Genomic DNA, 19,277 nt, shown 5'->3' on the forward strand with positions numbered 1-19,277 from the left:
CATCTAAGTTCTTTTCCCCCAAGGGTTTGGGGCGCGGTCGGATCCTCTCCCTCGTGATTGGCTTCGGTGGTCGGTCTGCCTGGGACTCTTTGAACTTACTGGCTTTGGCGAGGATGGTCATATCCTCAGCCTCTTGCGCTTTTCTTCTCCCCTCTAACTCCGCCGGTCCCAGGTCTTCACCAATCGGCTGAGGACCCAACCCTGCTGCAAACAAGGCAGATGGCTGAACAAGCTCGTCCCATCGGGCGCCCTCATTCTCCCTCAATTCTTTTACCCTCTTCACTCTCGCCTCTGCCGCTGCTCCTAGTTTTGGCTCCACAGACTTAGTGGACACTTTCCACACTGTGCGCACCCCAACCCCTCCATTGCCAGACACATAGAACCATCACGGCATCCACCCCTTTATCGATGACGGCAACCCCGCCACTAGCCCCTTCCTTGCCGCTGCCTGCAAAGTGACCCAAGTCTCTTGCTGCCCCGACGCCTTGTAATACGCAAAAAACTCGTCCACCGTCATCTTAGCCCCCCTGTTTGCCTTCGGCCATGCGCTCGCATAAGCCAGCAAGATTTTTCACGCATTCGGCATCTGTTGGCCTGGAGCTACCTCCAACCGGTTCAACATATCCACCACTATCCGGGGTAGGGACAACCTCAAACCTCTCTTTAGCGCCTCATTGTATAGGGCGAACTCCCCCGGTCGAACGTCGGATGCCCTCTCCTTCGATTCTAGCAGTTTCAACTCTATCTCGGCGGGAATCTGGTACTTCTCCCGTATACCCTGCAGCTCCTTCGCGGTAATAATCGACTTCTCGGCCTTCGTATGCCAGTGATCTGGCTCCACCTGACTGATTGGCGGCGGCGCCGCCATCATTGTGGACGAACGAGGTCGCCCCGACAGCTCCCCTCCACTCCCCACTCGCCTCTCCGTCCTATATTTCTCTGCCAAATCCACCGCGTCGTCGTCCCCCAATGGATCAACCCTGGCGTTTGCAGTTTCTTCTTGGGCCATTTTTGTGGTGTGTCTACGAATAGTTTCAGATGCGGGCGCAAGGAAATTCAAAAAATATCGCAAGGGTATATCATTTGCAACGAAGGAGTCTATACTTGGAGTGTTTTGATTTTTCAAAAAAAGGTAGGTAACACGTATAATACCAAAAGCCCAAGGCTTGCCTGTATTCTAGGGGTCACAATTAATTTTCGCCAGTTTGAAAAATTTTCAACCATCCGCCAAAACTGTCTTTTCAACACCCATAATAACCTATCGTTTCACTTTTGGCCCAACGCCTAACCTTCCCCACCACGAGATGCTGTCACGTGTACGACCACGATTCACTGCCCCCTTCCCTTACCCTGTCTTTTTCACTTTAAGTCATCACGTGACCTACCGCCTCTCGAGCCTCGCACCCTACCACCTCACCCTTCATGGTCGGCCTCATAGTCGGTTCTTCCATTCGGCTACCCTTCGCTGTCGGCCTCATGGTCGATTCCTCCACTCGGTTACCCTTCGCGGTCGGCCCTCCTCACGGTCGGTCCCTCCTCACGGTCAGTCCCTCCACTCGGCTACCCTTCGCGGTCGGCCCTCCTCACGGTCGGTCCCTCCACTCGGCTACCCTTCGTAGTCTCCACTCGGCTACCCTTTGCGGTCGGCCCTCTTCACGGTCGGTCCCTCCACTCGGCTACCCTTCGTAGTCTCCACTCGGCTACCCTTCGCGATCGGCTCTCCTCACGGTGGGTCTCTCCACTCGGTTATCCTTCGCGGTCGGCCCTCCTCACGGTCGGTCCCTCCACTCGGTTATCCTTCGCGGTCGGCCCTTCTCACGGTCGGTCCCTCCACTTGGTTATCCTTCGCGGTTAGCCCTCCTCACGGTCGGTCCCTCCACTCGGCCACCTCTGTTCGGTCGTTCCTTTCACGCGACCTTTAACCCCCATCTTCCTCATTATTCCCTTTGTTGGACTAAAGTTACACTTGGGAATTGGGGACTACTAACGTGGGTAGGCCCATAAAGGCCATAACCCACTATGAACAACCCAAGCCTACCACTTAGGGCCTAATACATAATCCAACTGATAAGGCCCAACACAGCTGGAAGTCAACATGATTTGAAGGACCAATGATATTCAGACACGTGGCAGGTAAAGGGCAAGCCACATCAGCAGACAAAGATCTGCAAAGTTATTACCACTACACATCGCCATTAATGCAGCTCCTCACAGCATTTATTACGACAACACCTTTCTGTCGGGACTGCACGTCCTCACCCTGAACAAGGTAAGCTACAGTATAGACTTTTGGCCAAGGTTTCAGGTCGGAAGGGACAACGAAATGATTACCAAAAGATATAAGTAGATGTTGAAGACAAGAAGAATGTTAAGCTTTTCTATCTCTATTCCATTTCTACACTCCACTTCTCTCTCTAACTTGCTCGTCGGAGGGTTCGCTGGAGGACTCTTCGTTCCCCGTTGAACTCTTGTGCAGGTCTTCAGGTGGGCTTGGTCATTCGGACATAGGTTTAAGGAACGTGGATCAGTCCGACCCGTTCTACCATCACAAACTGTCTCATCACATAGGTTGAGTTACTGTAGGATGTCTAATTTTTTAATACATCCCTACACATAACCTCCCTTGCCAAAAAAATAAAAAAAAATTTCAAAACATACGAGCCTCGAAATTTCGATGCCTCAAACATTTTTCTTTTTCTAATTAATTCCTAAAGAAATCTTATGCTGACTTTGACTTATTTATCGTCTCGTCAAATAAACCCTAGAAGTCTACAATTTTTTAAAATTTAAAAAAAAAAAAAAAAAACAGAATATTCATGATTTACCTTCTCAACGTTCACACTTTCTACCATTATTTGCCTATTATAGACACATGGACTCAACTTCAAGCTGCTATGGCTCAAACGAACTTATCATGATTTTTTTATGTTTTTTTTTTTTTATTCCCCTTTTTCTGATGCTGTGCATGACTCGTGCTGCACTGGCAAACTACAGTATCCGAATCCCCTGCTCCAATTCCAGGAACTAGCATCGTAACTACCCTTCATTGTCCATCTAACTAGTGAATATACACACTTTTTTTTCATTTTCTTTTTCACACGTTTTAAATTCCATCCGCTAGTTATTTTTCTATGGTACAAAAAATAATAATAATAAAAAAATAATTCACTTTGCTTGGTTCCCATTTTTTAAAAATAGTTTTCAGAAAATTTTACACTCTTATTTTCCATATTTTTTTTGTTTTTACTGAATTTTTTTAATATTTTATGCAAATTTTTTACTTTTTAGACACACCTAACATAAATACACCTAAAAAGTAAAAAAATTGTAAAAAAAATCTTTTAAAAATTCATTAAATACCAAAAATATTAAAAAATACAAGAATTTAGTACATTTTTTGTATTTTTATGTATTTCTTAATTTTTTAAAATATTTTTTCACATTTTTTTTTTTACTTTTTAGACACATCTAAGTAAGATGCATCTAAAAAAGTTAAAAAAATATTTAAAATTTTAAAAATATTCACTAAAAACAAAAAAAATATGAAAATAAAAAAATTCAATTTTCAAAAAAGTTAATCCAAAAAACTCAAACCAAACACAGTGATTGTAATTTTGCGTATTGTATCTAAAATTTATTGACGACCATTGACCTAATTTTAAATAAACTATAGTCATTAATTGGTAATGAATTAAATTAGAGTTGGGTCTTGTTGTGACCATTAGTGGAATCAATTTTAAAAATTTAAATTATTAATTTTGTAGGACATATGGGAATTATTTGTGAAAAGAAAATTAGATTGATGATCAAGTCAAATCTGTTTTTTTATTTTATTTTATAAATAAATGAAATTAAATTATCATCAAAATTATGTTATTAACACAATGTGATTTGATCATTTGATTATTAATATCTAATTAATTTAATTTTTATATGTACAATCTACTTAACGAATATTATAAAATAAACAATTTGAATCATTTTAATGTATCTTGAATGTGCCCTATTAAGAATCAGAGGAGGCCCTACAATGGTCCAAGGTGCAACATGCACACTAATTCCTAAATTTAGAGACAAAAATTGAAATGAATTTCCCAAAAAATTAAAGTAATTTTTATGATTTTACTTATCATTAATCTCTTATACTTAATGTGACCATTAGATTTAACTTATTTATCACACAATATCATCAAAAATTGAATCTAGATACTATTATAATTGACTTTATTTCTCAACTAATATGATCATATATATATATTGATAGTCACCATTTATTATGAACATGTTTTTTTTAAATTTATTTATTTTTTGTTTTAGGGATAATTACAATAAGATGATATAAACTCAAAATTATGACAAAAAGATGAAAGTATAAAATTTAATTGCATAATCTATTACATAAATTACTTATATTTTCATAATATTATTATTATTATTTCATATTGATGTCATTTTTTTGAATTCCCCTTTCATTTTACACCACAAAAGACGGTCGGTAGCAAGACTCCTAATTTTGTGTAATAAATTGGACCTATCAAACAAGGCAAAACTTGACCCAAAAAAAAAAAAACAAGGCAAAACAGTTGCATTATTAACTTTAGAATATGCAACCGAAGGAGAGTTATTTACCTGACGTCCCTAAATTATTAAAAAAATATTATTTTAACTTCTAAAACTATAAAAGAATATAAATAGATTATTTAAATTATTGAGAATCTATTGATGTGTTTCACTTTAATCATTTCTGTTAAGGGGTTCAATTAGTACACTTTTATAATTTAAAAATCTATTTGTATATTTTTATAATTTAAGGGATCAAAATAATAATTCTCAATAATTTGAGAGTCTTTGTATAAATAACCCACATATCATTTTCACCCATGCATCATAAGTATGCCATTTTCTTATTTAGTCATAATCAATTTTCTTTTTTAATTATTATATTATTTTAGTTATGCCTTATAAAAAAAATGTAATATTTTATTATGACTCAAAAAATATGAAAACATGTCATTTTCTTTAGTTATGATAAAGTGCATATATGTACCAAATAAATTACTATTAGCTTGTTTGGTTTGGATTTTCAAGATTCACTTTTTAAAAAATTAAGATTTTGTGTTTTTCGTTTTTATTTTGTTTTAATTATTTTTCTTAAAAATATTCTAAGTATTTATTTTTTAAAAAATTTTAGATATACTTAACATAAATATATTTAAAAAGTATAGATTTGTGAATTTTTTTTTATAAAAAATTCAATAAATACCAAAAATATAAAAAAAAATATGTGAGAATTTGGTACATTTTTTTTGTATTTTGTATATTTATTGATTTCTTAAAGGGTAAATTACAAATACACTCTTTGAGGTTTGCTTAAAGTACAAATTGCTCCTTGTGATTTAGAAAATTACAAATACTCCATTGACAAATTTTTTTATTTAACATAATTAACTAAAAAAAATAAAATTCATAATTAATATACTATACAATAATAAAATTACTTAAATTATTAATTAAAACATGTTTATAACATCATTAAAAACTATTAATTGATTTAATGATTTATTAATAAAAAAAGATAACTTATTATGAAATTAGAAATCTCAGGGAGTGAAATGTAATTTGTAGAATCACAAGAAGCGATTCGTATTTTAATTCTGAAGGGTAATTTACTCTTTTTAAAAAATGTCTTTATAAATAATTTATTTTTTAAATATATTTAAGTAAAAAAAAACTTAAAATTTTAAAAATATTTATTAAAAATAAAAAAAATACTAAAAAAACAAAAAAAAAAATTAATGAAAAAAAAATTAAATTCTGAAAATTGAAACGAAAGAGATTGAATGAATTTCCATTCACAAATCGCTTGCATCTTCTCTATCCTCTTCCTCTCTCCAGCGTCACATTTAGCTCTCCGCCGATTCAAGTCCCTTCTCTCCCACTCTCTCATATCTTCCATTCTCTCTAAAGCTTCTTCTTCTCACCTGTAAGTCCATCCTCACCTTTAACACAAATACACAAACACACATACATATATGCATGAGTCTCATATATAGATGTATATAGCTTTATTTCAGCTTTTTGGTCAGTTGTAATTTTTAACAGTGTAACAATCCACCAATATCTTGACTCCCAATTTTCCCACCTAGGGTTTATCAATGTTTCAATATATATACATATATAGTTAAAGTAGTTACTTGTGCATACTGTAGTGCGAGCAATTGGAGATGGATCGAACTTGTATTTCAGATTTGTAGTAACTACAGCTTTAGCTATGCCTTTTTGCTTCAAAATTTAGCAACAATCCTTGTTTGATTTGTTAGCTATAGACACCAAACTCAAAACTCCAATGAAGCGCTCTGTCAGGCCGCTTTTCAGCGTATTGATTCTCGTTGTAATGGCGGCGACTCTCAGCTGCCGAGTCGCCATCCGTCGGCGATTCGGCCTTGTTCGCCCCGAAAACAGCGGCGTTTTGGCGGTGGCGCCGGTGTTGAATGCCACGCTGCTGAAATTTGCCGCTGTTGATTTGGGGGAAACGCGAGTGAAGCAAGAAATTGAGCAGTTGTTGGAGGGGAATTTTGGGAATCAGGGTCCGAACCGGCCAACCCTGTCGTCGGGAAGGTACAATCGTCCCGAAATTCGGCTGAGATCGTCGAGAGGCTTACCAATTCAGCTTCGGTTGCCGAAATTTCACCGGTTATTGTTGGATTTTAGGAGGAATTTGCATAATTGGTGGCGGAACAAAGGATTCCAATCAGATATAATGTTGGAATTAGTCAGTCAAGTGAGGGTTCCGATTGATCGGCATAATGGGTTGGTGCGTTTGGAGAGACGGTATTTGTCTTGTGCTGTAGTGGGGAATAGTGGGATTTTGTTAAAGAGTGACTATGGTGAGTTGATTGATAGCCATGAAATAGTAATTCGATTGAACAATGCGAGGACCGGTGGTTTTGAGCGCAATGTGGGTTCGAAAACAAATATTTCCTTTGTTAACAGCAATATATTGCATTTGTGTGCTCGAAGGGAGGGCTGTTTTTGCCATCCCTATGGCAGAACTGTTCCAATTGTCATGTATATTTGCCAACCTGTCCATTTCTTGGATTACACACTATGTAATTCTTCTCACAGAGCGCCTTTGCTCATTACTGATCTCCGGTTTGATGTGTTGTGCACTCGGATTGTGAAGTATTACTCATTGAAACGGTTCGTGGAGGTTACGAAGAGGCCTGTGGAAGAATGGGTATCTGCCCACGATGGTTCCCTGTTCCATTACTCTTCGGGTATGCAAGCTATTATGCTTGCTTTGGGAATTTGTGATAAAGTTAGTATATTTGGATTTGGGAAATCAACTTCAGCTAAGCATCATTACCATACAAATCAGAAGGCTGAGCTTCATTTACATGACTACGAAGCAGAGTATGATCTTTATCGTGATTTGGTTGAGAGTCCACAGGTAATACCGTTCATCTCGGACAAGTTCAAGCTTCCTCGTGTGGTATACTATCAATGACACTTCACACATTGGGAATTTTAGCTTCTGTGAAATATTGTTGATTGCTTTGTCTGGTTCAAATTTGTCTGTTCATGTTGTAAACGTAGTTTCTCATGAGATGAAGAAATTGAGAAACACTGTCAAAGAATTCTGTTCCATTTTCAGACCCTGTACTAGAAAATGTAGTTTGGGGTGTTACTTAGTAAAATTGAAATAGAAGAGACTATTCTTGCATGCTTTGTGATTTGGCTATTATTTAGTAATATTTGTCACTTTTAATTTCTTACTTGCAAGTTGCAACTGTTCTGCATTATCAACTCTACTTGAGAGTTGTTGAGAGTTCCAAAATGGAAGTTTTTAAAATCTCATTTCACATTAAATTTGGCTTGTCATGTAGTGGATAACATATTACTTTCAGGTCATTGTATGGCTGATTATCTAAATATAGAAAGTCATCAAGATATTGGAAGTTTTGCATTGCAGTTCCAAGAACTGAGATCTAGCCGTCGAAACTTTAGAAACTTTCCTCTCAAATTGAGAAGTTTTCTTGGTGAAAGGGTGTAAAAGAAAGGAAGCTATGAATAATGCATTGAAGGTACTTCCACAATTATCCATGGTGCTTTATTTGGAATCTGTGAGAGGATATTGACCAAAGAAGCCTTTGGAACTGGATGAATGCTTCGGCAGTGGTCTTAAACTAATTTTTCATATCAATGTCACCATGCATTTTTATTTTATACAACTAAATCAAATATATCCTCAAGTCACATTTAACTTTAGTAGAAGGCAACTGTCAAATTGTTTTTTTTTTTTTTTTCCAGGGTAAGGGGTGTCGAAGAAACGAAGCTATATTGATGGTTTGCTGTTTAACTTATTTCATGTTGCCTTTGATTTGTATAGTTTATATACAATGGGCGGATAGTTTGTTGTCTATTGATTTGAATTAGATGGTCTTGGGAACTGAAGAAGCCCTTATTAGTTGTATTGATGCTTCCACAAGATCCTCTAAGATTACGAATATTGATGCATTCTTTTTTACTATTTGGTGCATGACTAGTTAAACATATCATGATTGATTTACTTCTATAGTTTTAAGGGCATCAAACTTAGCATCATGGACAGTTATGTATTATTTGTTGTGCTGAACGGGATGTTGAAACATATCATCACACCTTTCTTTTTGTACTACTCATCAGCAATTTAAAGCTTTGCTTTACAGTGGAGACAATAGCAGGATTACTTGATTGTTCTAAACAGTGCTGAGCTACAGATGTTAGATGCAAGAGTTAAAGATTATTGGCTACATTGTAAAAGAAGTCTGACAATTCAGGCATTGTTTGTCACCTCGGAGAAGGTATGATAACCTTCCTGTTTTCCTTTGTTTGTCTTGCCTAGATTAGTCGATCCAAAAGCTTGGATGTCATGTCTTGTGGATTCTTATTATTTTTATCTTGTGATTATTCCCTCGGCGTCACACTGCGTTGTTATTTACTGTAACATTTTTCACAAGAACTCTTTCACGAACTTGCTAACAATTTTTTATGCTATGTAAGTTTGTTATTTCATGAATTCAAATACACATGCCATGCATCTACAAGAATTGCTGGAATTCTGGAAAGCTGAGATGAGCCTTTATTAGAAGTCCCCATTTGAAAGAGTTAAGCTGAATTTTGAAAGAGTTATCTACACTTTGGATGGCATTGCATTTTCATCTTAGGTACAAGAGTGTTAGTTTAGATTAGACACAGGTATAAGAATGAGGAAAGTAGTTTTTGATCAGAGATTTGCAATTGATGGGAGTATGTTTCTTGAATTATGGTTCGTGTACTTTTGCAAGTGGAGCACCAGAAGATCACTATCGCGTGGTTTCTTGTTTGTTGTAAGAACCTCGAAACCCTCTTGATTTCATGGTAAGGGAAGGGTTGACTTTATGATAAAGCCAATAAAAGCCTTCACCTATGAAGAATGGACACTCCAAAATCGGTGTCGAGGGAAGGGTTGACTTTATGATAAAGCCAATAAAGCCTTCACCTATGAAGCATGGACACTCCAAAATCGGTGCCGTGGCAGTGTCCGACACGCGGACATGCCGGGAACACATACGGGACACGCCAGATGGTGTGTCCCTTTAATTTAATGATTTTTTTGGCGGGGACACGGCAGGACACGCGTGTCCATATCGGAACAAGAATTGAACTCAAAACAGAAGAGAGAGAGAGAGAGAGAGAGAGGGGGGGGGGGGGTCGTCGGGCATACCTAGAAGCTCTTTGCTGGTGAGTCGTCAGTCGTAGGTGGTTGGTCTCCGATCGTCGTCTTCGTCGCTCTCAGTCTCTCTCTCTCTCTCTCTCTCTCTCTCTCGTCTATCTCCATCTCTCTCGTCTCTCTCTCCCTGTCTTGTCTCTCTCTGCACTCTTCCCTCTTTTCACCTCTCGCCTCTCTCTCGCCTCTTTGTCTTCTCTCTCTTCTATCTTGCTTCTCTCTCTTCTCTGTTGATCAGATATTTTTATTTATATTCATATTCATATTTATATATATATTATATTTTAATTTATATATATTATATCTCTTCTCTTTATCTTCTTTCTTCTTTATTTTTTATTTATTTTATAATTAGATATTTATATATATTGTATATTTTAATTTAATTTTTTCTTTATATAATGTTTACAATATATAGAACATATGTTTATAATGTTTAAATGTAATGGTCCTTATATACACATTAAATTAATATTAGTTTTTATTTATTTTGATTGTTTGGTAATATAAAATTAATCTACATAGCAAATACGCAACATATATATTTAAAATAATAATAATAATTTGTCATGTCCCCCACCGTGTTCGTGTCCCCATTTTTTTGAAATCGCCGTGTCCCGTGTCCCGTGTCCGTGTCTGTATCCATGTCCATGCTTCATAGGCCTTCACTATATGAACCCAATTTTGAAAGGCCCCCAATTTTTTATAAGAATAGTTGAGGCCCATATAATTTATTTAATTATTTTTCTATAGAAGATCCCACCCATTAAACAACAAGGCTTATGAATTGGAAAGAATGAACATATGTCATAATCATAGAAAGAATCAAAACAAATTTGGTCATGAAGAGACTCATGCCCAATAAAAAAAGTTACGAGTAAAGACCTATAATTGCTATTATTTCATTTATTTTTTATATATCCTTTACATCCCTCATTTACATCTTGTCACATTAAAAGCATGATTGTATTTTTGCCAAAAAAACAATGCATTCATGTATTTGCATCATAAGTTGAAACATCAAATGACAATACACTCTCTTTCTTTCTCTCTCTCGAAGTTGAAACACCAACCTCCTTTCTCTCAACCTTTGGAAGCTAAAATCTCTTTTTCTGATTGTGATATTTTGCATTTAGAACACAAACTCATTCTCTCTACATGCACATTTGCCCCAGGGCACATTGTCAAAATTTTATTGTCTTCCAAATATAATATTGAAGAAGCTATACCAAATTCAAAACTCATCTACATCTACCATCTTTGTTGCCAACAATGACTAGTTGGGTTTATCGTTTCATACTTCTGGATTACTCAAGCCTTATTATGATCAAACAGCCAAAAACTCTTTAAGGTAAAACTAATGCATTGTATTTGCATCATGTTATCTAGGTTAGTCCATTTGGATTTGGTTTAATCAAGTTCATCACCTTAGATAATTAAGTTTTGGGACTAATGAGCTTGACTTTAAGATTTAATAGATTTGGGTTTTGGACTTAATGAATTGGCTTGTTTCAAATTTAGTATGGAACAGTGCATTGTGCATTTGAATGTGAGGTTGTTCATTCGAACAAGCATGGTTTTGTAAGTTTGTCCAGTGCATTGCCTGTTTAAACACATAATTGTTTGAGTTTGAACGAGAACGTTTTGACTAATTTTTCGTATTGTCCAAGATCCACTGGGTTGCTGTTTGAATGTGTCTTTGAAAGTCTTTTGAGTGTTTTTGGTATGAAACCCTTGTGGTTCTTGTTTCCTTCTTCGTTTAGGTTTTCTTGTTACTTTATATTGGAGTCTTGACTTACTGTATTTGTTAGGGTTTTTGTTAGGGTTTCCACAAGAATTAGAGCACAAGATTTCGTGACAGAGTTTCATAGAGTTCTTGTATCTTCTTTTCTATTCTCAAGAGAGGTTGGTTAGGTCTTTTTGTGAGCTTGATTGTTGGTTTAGGTCCTTTGGTAACTCACTGCATATAGATTTAGTGGCACGTGCATTGGTCAAGGTGCGAAGCTGATTGTGTTTATGTTCGTGTTTGTGTGTTTGTGATGCAACTGGTGAAGATTGGGTGTAAATGTAAGATTGGTTAGAATGGAGAAGATAGGAACTGGTCAGGAATATCTCATTCGCAGCTTGGATTGTGTCAATCATCTATAATGGATGGACAGGAACAGAACAATTTTTATAGACAGAGGAAGGGAGTTGATCAGGAAGTTGTCAATGTGATGTAACAACGAAGCTAATGAAGACAAAATGTACACAACACACCTCGAACTTGGGAACTTTTTTTAATTGGGGATTTCCAACCACCTTGCGCTAAGACAGGATCAGCCTAGTATTACAGGTGTGATATTTGGATTCGAGTCTTATTTACTGCATACTACAGCTTTCATTTCCCCAATTTCTTTTCTACCATTTGTATAATTAACTTTTTTTAATTGGGGATTTCCAACTACCTTGCGCTAAGATAGGATCAGCCTAGTATTACAGGTGTAATATTTGGATTCGAGTCTTATTTACTGCATACTACAGCTTTCGTTTCCCTTGTTTCTTTTCTACAATTTGTATAAATTAAATTACCTTGCGCTGCTTTAACAACATAAAGAAGGCCATTGATTTGTTTGATTTGGAAAACAGTAGTATGATCATATGATGGGAAGAACATGAAGATTATGGATTTACCAATATCAGATTTACAGATGAATTAGATGTTTTGTTTGTGTGAGCTGTGTAACGTCAGACAGTCGTCATCTTCTCAAAAGAACAAGTCAATATGTGACATATGAACATCTAGTTAGACTTTGCAAATTTTATCTATTTATTTATTCGTGGTACAGCGGTCTTGTTGAGGTACATGTCAATCTTGTAATGATTAACATGTCTAATGAAATTTTTTTTAGAGTCTTCAGAGCCTATAATATGCGTGTAGTCAAAAGGGTCCAAGTCCATTAACGCGTTAAACCCTTGAAAGGGAAATGTAAAAATGGTTCATCTATATTGCTCTAGCTATGTTATTGTTACGATGATGACCTTTGGTAAATTAAAATTTATTTATCCTCTTATATATCATTATTATATTAACTTAACAAATTTTAGAGTCAACTTTATTGATTGTCGTTGCAAATTGTAAAATTTATCATAATTAACTATTATATTTGTCTTTGGTAGGAGTAATTGCCAGTCGTTAGCAGCCAAAGTTGGCTGTTGATTGCAGGAGGTTGCGGCAACAGTGACCAAAGGAGGTTGTCATTGATGGTGGCCGTTGCAAATTGTAAAATTTATCATAATTAACTATTATATTTGTCATTGGTAGGAGTAATTGCCAGTCGTTGTTAGCAGCCAAAGTTGGTTGTCGATTGCAGGAGGTTGCGGCAACAGTGACCGAAGGAGGTTGTCGTTGATGGTGGTCGGTGGTGATGATGGGTGGTGGGTAGTGGTGGGAGAGGAAAAAAATTTCTGAACAAACGTAACTATTTTTTTCTTTTAACAAAAATTTAGTAAATTTTATAAATAATTTACAATGTTTTGAAAACAAAAGTAAGCATCAACAAATTTTTATAAGCATAAATAAAAATTTAAAATTACCAAACAAGTCTATATAGTAGGCATGCAAAGTCCGCTCAACATGGGCTTTACCCACATGTTGAACCAATGCAGCTAGAAAATATGGCAATCTCTCTCTCTCGACAATGCCTGGTGGTGAATCATCTTCCTCTTGACCCCATATCTTCAAAGTTATAACCTTTCACTTTTTTTCCAACACCTTTTAGTAGGTCAAGCCTACATCAAAAGAAACAAATTTACAATCCCCTCTATCTCTCTCTCTCTCTCTCTCTCAATAATTCTCAAATTGAATAACAAATCACACACAAGTAGTCTTTCACATGTAATGAGTCTATTAAATGTGTGAATCGCAGCTTGTATGAAAAAATTGTACTTAATTATGTGATCAAATTCTGTAATTAGTAATCTCTCTTAATAAATAGGATAAATTACAAATTTATCTGTTGAGGTATACTTAAAATATGGATTGTTATCTGTAATTTAGAAAATTACAAATATCTCTTTATAACAATTTTTTATTTAACAGAATTAATTAGAAAAATGAAAATTTTAATTGTTTTTCTATACAATAATAAAATTATTTGAATTATTAATTGAAATATATTTTTGATATCATTAAAAATTATTAATTGACTTGATAATTTATTAATAAAATTAGTTTTTTGTTATGAAATTAGTAAATTTAGGGGACAGAATATAATTTCTAAAATTATAGGAGGTAATTCATATTTTAAGCAAATTTTAAGAGATTATTCATAATTTACCCTAATAAATATCCAAAATTTAAGACCCTCTTTATCTTTTCGTAGAACATAGTCCTAATGTGAACATATTTATACATGCACAATCACACAATTTTTTTAGGATTTCAATATTACTATTAAAAGCTAAGTTTTAAATGGATCAGAGTCTTGTAAGGTCCTATTGTGGAAATATGCCCATAGACAAGTGACATTAGGAGGCAATGATGATAATCTCTAGTTTTAATGTATATAATGTCTAAGTTAGTGGAGGATTTGGTTGTGGCCTCCAAATTGGACTCTTACGTAACTTCACCAACTTTCCTTTGACAAAAAAACATTGTTCTAAAAAAAGGACAAAATAAAATACAAATATAGTTGCCTTTAGACTTTGCCGCGTTCCCCGCTACCAATACTCCTCATTATGTATCTGGTTTTATGATGGATTTTTACAGTTCCAAATTTATAATGGAATACAAAATTCACATGACTTGATAAAATTTTACATAATTTATTGGTGGGGTTAACTTTTAAAATTTTGAGTTCATCTATTTATTCAATTCCGTAACTCGTTTCTTTGTTCTTACAAAAAAGTTATGTAGGATATCTTGGGCCAGCTTATGCATATCAGACTAAGTCCCTACATCTCAAACAAGCTTTCCAAAACAGAGCTTACGCTTTGCGGTCCGTGACCCCAAGATATGCATTTGCTGGTTAGGAGATTCGAACCTGAGATCTGAAAGGAAATAAACCTCCATGCCCTAAGGTGTTCTTGTAGGCTATTGTATGGTACTAACCCAAAAAAGGCTAATTGTATGGGATCTAAGTTAAGAGTTGTTTTCTGCCAAATTCTATTGTACTTGGTGCTTGTTATGTTATATAAAGAGAAAATCAGGAAGTCTATGGTACCTAAATTTACTCAGAAAAATGAATTTCAAATTTATAGTGCATATTTGAAGTTGATGCTGTGGAGTCACAAATTAAAATCTTTAGCATTGATGATAAATTTCAAGTATTTTTTTTTTTTTTGAATGGTAGTATTACTTAAGAAAAATTGTGTACATAGCCTTTATATGAAGATTTTATATGGCCTATTTTACATTAATTAATTAGAAAATTTACTTTAATTACAACAATAATTAAAATATTTTTTGTAAACCAGCTTGCGAGTTACATAAACATTCATTAGCATGTGAGGATGGTGCAGAAAAGAAAGTAACAGCCCAAAATGGAAAAAGACAAAATGCGCTCTCTTTTTTTTAAATATATTTTCTTCTCTTATAATAGAACCAAACAATGTCAAAATTTTGAACTGAACATGGATTAATCATGAGATAATTGAATTTTCCAATTAATCTTGTGTTTTCACACACACACACAGGGTAATAACTAGCAACAATACAATCTCGATTACATTAAGCTTACCAAGAGCAATGAAGCAGACAAATTTTCTCCATTAGGGAGATTACAAAAGGTTGAAGAACATATCATAAACTTCTTTCCACATCTAAGAAAGGAAGAAAATTCATCGGCTTCACCACGACTTCCAAGTCAAATCCATTTTTATTAGCAAACATCGCAAATTATTAACGCTCATCACTCAGCAAGTGCTCCGTAACAAACCGCTCCCTATATTGAGAATTTTTTGTTACTGAGCACAAGCTTGGATGAGCCCTCCTAAACTTAATTTCAGCATCACTACTAATAAAATTCTTTTATCGAAAGCTTATGAAGCAAAGGTCATGACTAACTGACTAGTCATGAGCCATTTCGTCTTCAGACCCAGTAATGCATTCCTTCTCATCTTCAAACCCTTCAAGAGAAGGGTGTGGAGAGTGACCTTTCCCAAAAGACCTTATGTGATCCTTGAGTGATCTTTTGTGTTTGAAATCGGAACCACAAGTGCAATACCATAGCTTCCCACAATTCTTCTCATGCGTCCTCCAATCCCCTTTGACTGCAAATGTTTTCCCACATTTCCGGCACATAAATGGCTTTGAACCATGCTTTCTTTTGTAGTGTGTTTGGAGTGTCCTAAAATCTTTCAATGGCTTCGCTCGAGGATGGTTTATGTTGTTCTTGCAGCCTTGGGCACAACAGTAGCATGGTAACCTTAGCATTGCTGCCGGTTGTGTTCCTCTAAGCGACTCCGGTCCTTTTCTATATTCGGATCCATGTCCCCACATATGCATCTGCACCGAACACAGGGTTAGGGGTTTCTCGTTATAAATAAATAAATAAAAAAAAAGAAGGAAATATGAATACTTGTATTTGTTTTAGAGGTATAAAATTATGTTTAATAAGATCGTGTATAACTTCAATTGACAAGAGTTGGCAATAATATACATGGTGTTTGATTAGCTTTTCTTTAATTCAAGAATTGTATTCATCATGATTTTAAGGCTTCGTTTGACAATTACATATTTTAGCCAAAAAGTTAAAAAATCACTATAAGTTATCACATCAATCTTTTTACTTTTCTGCATATCTTTTCCTAAAAAATTAAAAAAAAAATTACTAAAATAGTTTGTTTTCAAACAAGGCTTAAATAACATAAAAATACGTATCAACATTAGTATAATATATTCGTTAATATATCATTGAATATCAATATCAAAAGTCTAAAATCTCAATTCTCAATAGGTGTCGACCGATATCTAGAACTCTGTTTGAGATAAACTTACGCTTCAAGGTCACCAACTTATGTGTATGTAAATGTGTGATATATATTTCTCTCTCAAGAAACAATGATGCACATTTTTCATAAATGTTTTCACTGCTCTACATTACGAAAAAGGGAAGGGGGGGGGGGGGGGGGTTATAAAAGATGCCTAAATGTGGGCTCTTATACTTTATGATGATTTTTATCACATCTTTTTATATATTTGCTTTAGTTAGCCACTGTCATTGTAATTTTTTTTGTGAGTTTTTTTTTTTTTTTTTTCTTTTCTTTTCTTTTTTGATGGATATGAAAAAAAGGGTTAAGGTAGTGTTGAATTTTCTGATGGTTAAGTTAAAATTGAATCAGAAGTCAAAATTTATAGACTGAAACATGCAATTTCTTACACAATATTGAAGGAACATATTGTACTTGGAAAAGAATAAAGACGACAAAGACAACTATACATTTAGAGTCATGACAAAAATTTATAGCAAGTTATGACTTCTAAAACTCAAACTTGAAGTTTTGTTTGAAGATTCTAAGTCTGCATCATCTTCATTGAAACAAGTTATTATTACAATGTGAATTTCCATGCAAAGTTTTGACTTATGTGCCTAAAGTGGTGAATTGTTCAATGGATTTGTTGTTTGTTCATCCCCTTTTCAAAGCCTAATCTTATGGTGGTTTGCGAATCATTATCGCTATGTGGAAAAAAATAAGGAAAAGAAAAGAATTTATAAGACAATTTTCTATGCTGTTTTGAGGTCGTCGTGAAAAATTTAATTTTCAACAATTTTTAGAAAAGAAAAAAAGAAAAAAAGAAAAAGAAGCATGATTTAGTTGATTTTATTGAGGTGAGAGAGAGTAGCATTTTGGGTAAAAATAGCTAATTAATGATATCAATGTCTACTTACCCTGTGAATGATTTTTTTTAGATGTATTGAAGGAATTCAATGATTGAATTTGCAAAAAACTTAAAAAGAGGAAAACCTGAAGTTTGCTTAAAATGGTTGATTTTTTTTTTTTTTTTTTTTAATTTGATTTGATTTGATGAAGTAATAGATTTTGTATGGTTTTGGATAATTTACAGCAAACCCTAATAAAATTATTTCTTTTGAGCATCACAAGTTTGATCAATAAAACCTCATGAGACTAACCTGCATGTTGTTGTACCTATTGAAGGTCTTGCTACATATAGAACAAGCAAACTGCATCGGCCCTATGAGGATCTGCGCCGGTGTTGGGATCCAAAATCTACTCTCCGCATTAAAATTGTCGCCACTAAATCTTTTCTCTTTGTTCTCTTCATCCTTGCATTTGAATGACTTGGTCTCGACATCTGACTCACCTGTGTTAGGCAATCCTATGTGCAGGGCCACCTTAACTTTCTCAAACTTCTCGGATTTAATCCCAAAACCCTCCTTTTCCACTTCTTCCTTCAGTGGCCTCGCCTCCGTTAGCCTGCTCAGAAGAGGCAGGCATTGGATCGTTTCAAGGGCAATATCGTCCTTCTCTTGTCTTTGTTGTTGTTGTTGATGATGGTAAAAGAGAGGTAGTTTGAGGAAGCTCATGGTGTTTGAGAAGTGAACTTGTTCAGTTAAAATGGAAGATGAAGATGAAGAAGAAGAGGGTGGTGATGAAGATGGTTTGAGCCATTCAATGAAGGTTGGAGCTTCATGGTAGCTCCTTATACTCATGTTAATGAGTATAACAACCCTAGCTATAAGTCTCTCCTCCTCATATGTGGTTTATATTTTCAGGGCTTTATGTGGGAAAGCTTTGCAATTAATGGTTGATTTTGTAAAAGTTGTTTGGTTTGTCTTTGGGAACCTTTTTCTTGGCCATCTTCCTCCTTTTTCTCTTCTTGGACTTTAATGAGAGAGATTGGAGGAGAGAGAGATTAGTGGTGGGGGTTAGGAAAATGACATGCAAAATTGAGACTCAATAGTAGAAAAGAGAATCCTAGAATGAGTAGTCAGGACATAATTAAGTCTTGTTTTGGTTAAACTATGTAAGTGTATTTTTTTTTTTTTTTTTTTTTGTATAAGTGCATTTATTTGAATCACATAAATTAATATATATATATTTTTTTATATATATTTTTTATAAAAAATTTAAAAATAAACTTATTTAGAACATTACAAACTAACCGTTAGTGTTAATAGCTTTGGCTATTAATTTATTTTTTTATTTTTTCCTATTTTGTGATGTATATTGTAGTAGCTATTATGGAATTTTACCCATGAACACATTTAGTCCATACCTAAAACAATAATACTAGGTATCATGAAAACAATGTCATGAAAAGTTTTCATGAAGATTCTCCACCCTTGGATTAGATTATAGTGTTTGTAGTGTTTTATTGTATGTTATGCATTTACCATTGGATTAGTTTCATGAAGTTTTTCATGATATTTATTTCATGATACGTAGCATTACCCTACCTAAAAAGTACAACATACAAAGAAAAAAAATTCAAATTATGACTTAGAAAAGAATTTAGTTTGTGCATAATATATATATATATATATATATATATATATGCAAGTATGTAATGTTCAACCAGGTATAA

General features: G+C 34.7%; 2 protein-coding genes and 1 long non-coding RNA gene across 4 annotated transcripts; 2 read left to right on the top strand and 1 right to left on the bottom strand.

Moving 5' to 3' along the window:
• The first annotated feature begins 5,850 nt into the window (after positions 1-5,850).
• Positions 5,851-12,335, top strand: LOC114273436 (uncharacterized). 2 transcript variants are annotated; one of them, XR_014346805.1, is made up of 4 exons: positions 5,851-5,983; positions 7,973-8,084; positions 8,311-8,843; positions 11,803-12,335. It is a non-coding gene; the product is annotated as an uncharacterized LOC114273436 (long non-coding RNA). The 2 variants fall into 2 exon arrangements; XR_014346806.1 differs by lacking the exon at positions 7,973-8,084 and having other exon boundaries at positions 5,867-5,983.
• LOC114273435 (Glycosyltransferase family 29 (sialyltransferase) family protein) lies at positions 5,971-7,723 on the top strand. The gene has a single exon (XM_028215227.2). It carries the CDS (start codon positions 6,347-6,349, stop codon positions 7,505-7,507), a length of 1,161 nt encoding a protein of 386 aa, XP_028071028.2. The 5' UTR covers positions 5,971-6,346; the 3' UTR covers positions 7,508-7,723.
• A 3,031-nt stretch (positions 12,336-15,366) lies between the features above and the next one.
• LOC114273437 (zinc finger protein WIP3) lies at positions 15,367-18,674 on the bottom strand. Its single transcript, XM_028215228.2, has 2 exons — positions 17,863-18,674; positions 15,367-16,235 (listed from the first exon to the last, which is right to left on the bottom strand). The coding sequence occupies exons 1-2, from the start codon at positions 18,400-18,402 to the stop codon at positions 15,798-15,800; spliced, it is 978 nt and encodes a 325-aa protein (XP_028071029.2). The 5' UTR covers positions 18,403-18,674; the 3' UTR covers positions 15,367-15,797.
• Positions 18,675-19,277: the final 603 nt, after the last annotated feature.

The sequence above is a fragment of the Camellia sinensis genome, chromosome 12, assembly GCF_055761805.1.
Source record: "Camellia sinensis isolate YWXY chromosome 12, ASM5576180v1, whole genome shotgun sequence".
Classification (NCBI taxonomy): domain Eukaryota; kingdom Viridiplantae; phylum Streptophyta; class Magnoliopsida; order Ericales; family Theaceae; genus Camellia; species Camellia sinensis.